Here is an 8,226-nt window from a genome sequence, read left to right as displayed (position 1 = left end):
CGACACCGGGGTCCGGGTCTCTCCAAAGCCCCAGCCTCAAATTGCAACCTCCTGGCAGGTGAGCGCTGTAAGGGGGAAGCCCCCAAAGCGGGGCAGGCAGCCTCTGAGGCTGAAACTGGGAGCTCCCCCCCCCCATGTCAAAAAAACACTGTCTGGAGCCGCCAGATTTCCACCTTTTTTTTTTTTTTTTTTTAATGAAAAGCTCCAAATGAGAAGCAGATTGCTCGCGCCAGGCTGGCCTTCCCCAGGAGCGGGCTGGGGGCTGGGGCTGGCCAGCGGCTGCCCTGGTCCTTTGGGCTCCCCCGTCGGGTCTGCCCCCGTTCTCCGCTCAGCGCCCGGCCGCGCTCCCAGCCCGCAAGCGCCACGGCTCGCAAAGGCAGCAGTGACCCCCCCACAACCCCCCCCCCCATGCAATCCCAACGCTGCCTGCCCAAGGGGCCGGAGCCCCCAGGATCCCAATGGAAAGGGCTGGGGGGGGGGAGGGTTACTTTCTGAAAGGCCAATTCTGCCCGAAAAAAGCAAGCCCCCCCCCCCCCCCGCGATGTGTCATTTGTTCCTGCCAAGTGAGCCCAAGCCGAGATTCCTGCTATTGTTAAGCAGGGGGCTGGACTGGACCTGGCTGCGCCGATGACATCACCAGGCAGGTTGGGTTATAAATGAATGAAGGAGAAGCCCCGAGCGCGAGCTCCGCACTTGCAAGGAGGCAGCCGGGACCGCCTCGCAGCGCGGAACTTTGGCTCGGGTTTTGCGGCGACTCCCTCTCCCAGCGGGGCCGCGGTGACCCCCGGGCCCTGCCCCCCAGGATGCGGATCTCACACTTCCTGGCTTGCGGACTTTCCCTGGCTCTGCTGTCCGTCAGGCTGGAGGCGAGACCGGCAACTCAGCCCCAGCAGAAGGTAAGCGGGGGGCTGCTCCGGGCAGGGACGGGACAGGGGCCCCTCCTCCCCACCGCGCTGCCGCGGGATCCCCCGGAGGGAGAGGCGAGGAGTTAGGGGAACTTTGACAACGGGGAGGGGGCGGCTCCTTTGCCCCCTTAGCCCTGCTTGCTGCTTGTCCGCGGCTAGGGCTTCTGGGTTACGAGGGGGCAGATCTCCCCCATCCCAGCCCCGCATCCCCAGCCGCCCCCCCATCCCGCTGCAGCCTCCCACTCTCTGGAGCTTCCCCCCCACTTAACCCTTTTGCTGCTGCTGGGTCTCTGGGTCTCCCTGCGTGTCCCCCGCTCAAGGAGCCCCAGGCGCTGGGACATCAGCGGGGACAGGGCTGCTCCGGCGGTGGCCGGGCTGAACTCTGCTTTCCAGCCCCCTGGTGCTGAGGGACCTGGGCACTGGGAGCGGAGCCACCCCTCCCTGTGCCGCGAGTCCCCCGGTTTGAGCCCTGACCCGCGGGGTGTCACTGTCCAGCCGCCGGGGCGGGGGGTGTCAGGGGCGGGTGGGCGGCGGGGCGGGCGGCAGGTGCAGAACGGGCCCGAGGTGCAGATTGCAGGAGGCAGCGGCAGCTTGCAGGGGGCTGGGACCCGACGGGGTCGGGACTCGGGCACAAGGGAAAAGCTCGGGGAGGGGGCACCGGGTCCAGCTGCACCAACCTACGGGTGGGCGGGGAGATGCCCGAGAGAACCGGGCTCCCGGGGAGCGCGCAAGCCGGCTGGGGGGGCGGGGGCACCGAGTCCCCTAGCGCCACGTTTCCCGGCTCTGGGACCTGGGGCTGGAATCGGGGCCGGGTTGGGCTCAGGGGGTTGGAATCGGGGCCGTGGGGCTCGGGACGGGCTCGGGGGGTTGGAACCCGGGCTCGGGGGGCTGCAACCGGGGCCGGGGGTGGGGGTTGGAACCGGGGGGCTCGGCGGGCTCGGGGGGTTGGAACCGGGGCCGGGGGGCTGGAATCGGGGCCGGGTTGGGCTCAGGGGGTTGGAATCGGGGCCGTGGGGCTCGGGACGGGCTCAGGGGTTGGAACCGGGGCCGGGGGGGGGTTGGAACCGAGGGGCTCGGGGCTGACTCGGGGGGGGTGGTGGAACCGGGGCCGTGGGCTGGGGGGGTTGGAACCGGGGCCGGGGGGCTGGAATCGGGGCCGGGTTGGGCTCAGGGGGTTGGAATCGGGGCCGTGGGGCTCGGGACGGGCTCAGGGGTTGGAACCGGGGCCGGGGGGGGTTGGAACCGGGGGGCTCGGGACGGGTTTGGGACGGGGGGGGTGGAACCAGGGCCGTGGGGCTCGGGGGGCTGGAACCGGGGCTGGGGGGGGGGTTGGAACCGGGGGGCTCGGGACGGGCTCGGGACGGGGGGCTGGAACCGGGGCTCGGGGGCCTGGAACCGGGGCCGGGGGGTCTGTGCTGCTTTCACGGCATCCTGCCCCTGCGCTCTGCCCTGCAGCCCCCCCGGAGCTCGCCGGGACACGAGCTGGCGGAGAGCCCGGCCGCGGGCCGCGAGCGAGGGGAGACGGCGGGCGGCGGCGGCGGCCGGGGCTCGGGCTCGCGGCTGCTGCGGGAGCTGCGCGCGGACACCAAGTCCCGGGCCGCCTGGGCCCGGCTGCTGCGCGACTACCCCGGCACGCGGCGGCACAAGGGCGTCAGCAAGAAGGGCCTGTCCAAGGGCTGCTTCGGCCTCAAGCTGGACCGGATCGGCTCCATGAGCGGCCTGGGCTGCTAGAGCGGCGACCCCTGGCGTCGGTGAGTGCCCCCTGCAGCCGCGCCCCCGTGCACCTGCCACGCACCGGGCGCGGGGTCCCCGCAGCCCCCTGGGTCTAGCTGCCTCCCCGCCCCCCCGCCCCATAGCCTCTGAATGCCCCAGTCCCGGCCCCCCCGACTGTCTGCCCTGCCCTGGGCCGGCCAAAGCCACCAGACTGGCTCAGACCAAGGGTCCATGCGGACCAGTGGCCTGGCTCTTACAGGGGCCAGATGCTGCAGAGGGAATGCAGAGATCAGAGCCCTGGAGTGAGCCAGTCCCAGCTTCTGGCCCTCAGAGGTGTAGGGACACCCCAGAGCACTGAATCCTCTGGGAAGGGCTTCAGCCCCGGACCCTGTATCAATACAGGGAGTGTCTCTCCCATGGCAGAAATGCAGCCACCGCTGGGGCAGGGTGGTGGGAACCAGCAGGACGCACAATGGGGCAGGGTGAAATAAGGCCCAGGGGCCACACAGCGGATTGCAGTCACCCTTATATTCAATAGGGACGAGCAGCCTAGGGAAGCTCCAGATTCCAGTGTGTGATGCCTGGTTTTGATCTGGCAAGGCCATTAGGGTCAAGCTACAGCCTCACCTGCTTGGAACTATCAAAGGTGTTTGCCAGACGCCCATCCCCATAGCACCTGTGCTCGTCTCTGCAGGCAGCCCCCTCTCTCTAAGGTCCGAGCACGGCTGGGGGGCACGTTACACAATTCGGTTGGGTTCACCCGAACGTCTGGTCTCTGCAGAGAAGCAAAAAAAAAAAAGAGCTGAGAAGACAAACTAGAAAATAGCTGGGAGAGTAAAAAACACTTTTTCAATTTGTACAGAACGCCCCCACCCCCACCCCAAAACGTGCCAGGATTGAAAACCAGGCTGCTCAAAGGGCAGCTTAGCTGAATCCCTGCCGCTTTGACCCTTTCCTACGAGTCAAGATGTGACTGTTCAACTGTACAAGTTCACTTCTTTGTCTGCTCTAGTGTGTTCTTTAGCGCCCATCATGGTGGCATCTAGACGCTTGGAACTACGAGCGTGTTAGGGAGAGCGGGTTCGCCTACAGTCGCACGACAGTAGTGCTTGGGGCTGGGGCTGCTGCAAGCAGCTGTCTTTTTAAGAAGGGTATTGCCCGGTCTGCCCAATTTCTTGTTCTTCTTTTAGGTGCGTTGCCTATCTCCAGCTAAACTGGGCATTCACTTACCATCACTGCCGCTGGGTGGTTGGGGGTGCTAAGGGGCTGGGGGCCGTCGTAATGAGCGCAGTCATACCATGGTTAGGACAAGCCTTTCCAACGCCAACTCTCCGCGGAGGTAACCGCAGGGTGCTCCCTCTTCTGGTGGGGCTGTTGATTTAATCTGTCCTGGGTGAGCCCAGACAGCGGAACATGGATTTTAGACAAGACTCTGTCTCTCTCTGTGTCCAAGAGGGAGGCAGCCTGAAAGCATGAAATGACATTTGCGCTGTCCCAGGCTTCTGATTCTGCGCTCCCGCTGGTATAACACCACTGGCTTCAGTGGAATTACTCCTGCGTCGTGGAGAGCAGACACCCATGTACTTGGCCATGCAGCTTAGGTGTGCTTGTCGATCCTTTATTTTGGGGTGCGTGGGACTGTAATATGTAGTGATAAATTCCTCAGATTTCAAAGGACACCGGGTCCCAAATCTATGGGCCTGGCCACTTTTCCATGCAACCTCCCCCAGATTTGGCTTGCACCTGTTTACTCCTAAATTGGAGGCGATGGGTAATTATAATTAGCACTGCTACTGTTCTAAAGATTTGGCACAAACTTGGAAGATTATATATACACACACATACATGCCTGCGAATCTACTGTATGTACAGTACATAGCAACAATGTCTATTGCCTGGAATCGCTGCACCTGCCCTGATTTAACAACCAAAATACTGCAGGGATGGTCCAGCCATGACAGTGTCTATCAGCGTTTCTGCTACGGTTGGGTCCCCTGCTGTGGGATACGTTAGTGTACCTTTGTCAGGGTGTTCACAGCAGGCACCAGAGGGACCATACTCTGTATAGACCTAGATTCCCAAGGAGGGGGTGCTGTCTGGCGGGACTGGTACTAATTGGACAGTTAATTAGTCTGTGAACTGTACAGATTAAGTCCTATGGTTGGTATTTGCTTATATGCCATGCCCCCCTCTTGTAGTAAGAGCAGAAAGTCAGAAGATGGTATTGATGCTTTACAGTCCTAGAAAACTACCCCGTATACTCCCCTGCTGTAAATCCCCCCCCCCCAGCAATCTCACCGTATGAGCTCTTCACCACATCTATGTATCAAAACCCTGCCATTGATAAATGCCTCCTAGACAGTTAAGTAGAGATTTCCGCAGGCTTCTTTCCTGTTTAAACTTGACCCCTCAGGAGTCCATGGAAACTAACAGAGTCCGCTTCTAAGTATAGCTGCAGAGTCACAGGTGTCTTGCATAAATGCCCTGTGCTCCATGAGCTCTGTGTAAGTTCCAAAGTTCGTCTCTTTCACCAGCAGAAGCTGATCCAATAAAAGACATTACTCACCCAGCGTGTGCGCCCAATGAAGGCCGAGGGGGCTCGGACGGGTAGCAAGATATTTTCTGTAGCTTAGGAGAGTGAAGGATGCCTTGGCTGAAGGTTTTGCTCTGAGCCATATTCCCATTCATTTATTTTGAAACATTCGTTTTACATTTATGAGTCTTCTCCAGTTCATTTACACAGCTCCTGAGAGATCCCTTTGCCAGCCCATCCTTGGTATCTGGTCAGGTATTAGACTGTGAAACGTCTCCAGGCAAAGTTGCATTGTAAACATTTCCCATGTGAAACAGAATTTTCACTTTCAAGCAATGACCACATTGATCAGCAATAACAGGACAGCCTTTGGGATACCAGTGGTTTCCCGACTGCTGGCTGACTGTGTGGGTATACTGTATGTTCCCTAAGCAGCGTCCGAGGGCTCTGGTTCTGGCTCTGGTTCTTTAAGCAGGCAACATGCAGCTACACTAAGCATTTGGGGTCACTCTTGTTTGCAATCCAAGCCACGAGTTATTTCTTTCTGCAGGGCCACAGGTGTGTCAGGCACTTTACACACAAGCACAATAGGCTAAGTTCCTGCAATAATCTAGTTGGGCACAGATCCTCCTCTGGTCTAAATTGGCATAGTTCTGTTGAAATCAACGAAGCATGACCTATTTGCATCTGCTAAGGATCTGCCTCATAGGCCATGGCCGTTTGCAAAACAAGGCAAATGGAAGAATTTAGAGATTCGGCCCTAACACAAGAAATCAGAGACACTCTTAATTTCAAACGGGCATTTTGAAGTCTGAACTTGAGAGGCCAGGTGTATATGTCTGTGTGTGCCTAAACATCAGACACCAGTGACTTTTATGCTTGCTAGTGGGTCCGCACATAAGAAACAGCAACAGGGGCTCGGCTCTTGTTGTCCCACCACCTGCTGTTGCCCGGAGAGCGATCTAAAGGGATTATCCAGGCAGGGAGCAGGCCAGCTCAGGACTTGGGAAAGAAAACCCCCACCTGGAGCTCTGAAATGTACATTTGTACCAAACGCTCCCCAGAGAGAAAATTCTTTTATAGCTGCACATCAAGGGGCCTGCTCTGCTGCCCCAGTGGCACAGCCTGAGAACACAGGGCACGAGCCTGGCGACAAGACCCAGCAGCTTGCCACAGGCCAGATCTGTGCCATGGGCCAGATCTCTGCCACCAGCTCTGAGTGGTGGTGGAAGCCCTGCGCAGAGGCCTTCCCATGCACACTGATTTAGCTGCTAGATGCAGCCCCTTTGTGTCTGTAAAGTTCTTTGCAGGTGGGAAGGACTAGCTCTGCACCAGGCACACAGCAATGTGGCTGTACAGATAACTGACAGCTCCAATCTGCAGGGCCTTATACGGCTTTTAATTAGGGAAAACTCCAACTGGAGTCAGGACAGCTGCAGGCAGCAACTCAGGATTCAGCCTTTAAGTGCTACCAGCAGGGAAGCTGGCGGGCAGCGCTCGGGCAGGCAGATGGCACGCTTGGGGCCTGATCCCGCCAGTAGGGCGGCCCCTACTCCCATTCACTTTCCAATGCCAACATCTCTTGGGACTGTTATGGGGGGGCACTATGTGCTGAGGGGAAGCTGTCCACAAAGGAAATACTAATGGGCATTTTCCTGTTCTTGTTTGTTTCAGGGCTTTGAATACATTTCCCCCCCTATGGCCATGTCCGGCCACTCCCCAACCGACACCTAGAGGAGCAGAGAACACCGGAAATGGGACAGACGACGTGGTTGTGTTTTTCTTTTCGGTACGAGGAGTCATGACACCAGCTGTTTCGGTTTTCTTATTTTTTTAAGATTAAAAAGTTCTATCATATATATATATATATATATATATATATATATATATTCATATATATATATATATTCTATACAAACATCACCAGGACAAAGGACAGTGCTTTTCCAAAAGACTGATGAAGCCAGCTGTATAACATTGCTGTTTGAAAATCCATGTCACGCATAAATGTATTTATGTTGTAAAGCTATTTATATATTGTTTATAAAGAGATATTTATAAAAATTTTATTTATGTAACTAAATGAAAGGAGTTGAGCAGTGTAACTTTTTTTCCTAAATAGTTGAAAAATGTGTAAAAACCAAAAAACCAAAACAATGTATCATTCCATGTGGCATTTTGTAACCTGTCTTCATTTATTGGATTGAGTCACATTCTTTAAAGTGCCAGATTAGTTCATTTTAACAGCAGGGAAGCAGTATATTCTTTTTAAGAGCAGAGTGCGAGCGAGCGATTTGCACTTTAGCCTTTGCCCCCTCCCGCAGGGTGCTCAGTGAGGAAATAATTATGGCTCCGATCCTGAAATCATTTAATCAGGGCCCAATCCTGTTGTGAACTCTCAGCAGTAGCATGCCCGTGCCTGGGTGCAGCTGCATTAACCTCTGAATTTGTGCAGAGCCCACCCTTGAGGAGTTTATTGCAGAACTGGGGCCTCAGGCAACTTACCCAGTGGGCCAGCTCCTGATCAATGTAAATCTGGAGTAAGTCCATCACTTTCAATTGATTTACTCTGGATTTACATTGGGTAGCAGAGCAGACTGTGGCCTATTGATTTAAATATGGATTTTGCCTCCCTATGGTCTGTAGGACGGAGCCCTTAGTTCATTAAATAATTTGAGATACTCCATAGGTAGATAACCACTGAGTACAGAGCAGGACCCAACACCCACTGAAACTGGTGGAAAGCCTGAAATGGGCTTTGGATCAGGCCCATTAGTGTTAGTGGGAAAGAGACCCTGGGTGCTGGGTGGTCACTGTTATTCTAAGATCGAGTTGATTATTAAGTGGCTTGTTGATATTCCCTTTCTCGAGCAGATTTGTTTCACTGTGCTTAAGACAACAAGCAGACAGACAAATACACGGCGGGCAGCCTGCTAAGGATTCGTGACACAGGTGTTGCTACAGCTTCTTGCTCTGTAAAGTGCATGAAATACTAGAGCATTAAAATGACTCTGAGCTTTAAAGAAAACATAAAGAGGACCAAAAAAACCCCAAGCATAGATCCTGCAGAGAAGC

General features: G+C 56.2%; 1 protein-coding gene across 1 annotated transcript; it reads left to right on the top strand.

The window, feature by feature from the left end:
• The first annotated feature begins 684 nt into the window (after nt 1-684).
• On the top strand, nt 685-7,003 carry NPPC (natriuretic peptide C). The gene is made up of 3 exons (XM_037909420.2): nt 685-896; nt 2,361-2,656; nt 6,826-7,003. The coding sequence occupies exons 1-2, from the start codon at nt 804-806 to the stop codon at nt 2,634-2,636; spliced, it is 369 nt and encodes a 122-aa protein (XP_037765348.1). The 5' UTR covers nt 685-803; the 3' UTR covers nt 2,637-2,656; nt 6,826-7,003.
• The last annotated feature ends 1,223 nt before the right edge of the window (nt 7,004-8,226 follow it).

The sequence above is a fragment of the Chelonia mydas genome, chromosome 9 (assembly GCF_015237465.2).
Source record: "Chelonia mydas isolate rCheMyd1 chromosome 9, rCheMyd1.pri.v2, whole genome shotgun sequence".
NCBI lineage: Eukaryota > Metazoa > Chordata > Testudines > Cheloniidae > Chelonia > Chelonia mydas.
This window is presented reverse-complemented; position numbering and strand designations above follow the sequence as displayed.

Bases quoted from the DNA above. Each gene is read 5' to 3' on its own strand.
- NPPC (XM_037909420.2), top strand. From the start codon at position 804: ATGCGGATCTCACACTTCCTGGCTTGCGGACTTTCCCTGGCTCTGCTG. The intron at 897-2,360 runs GTAAGCGGGGGG...TCTGCCCTGCAG, and splicing joins CAACTCAGCCCCAGCAGAAG to CCCCCCCGGAGCTCGCCGGG.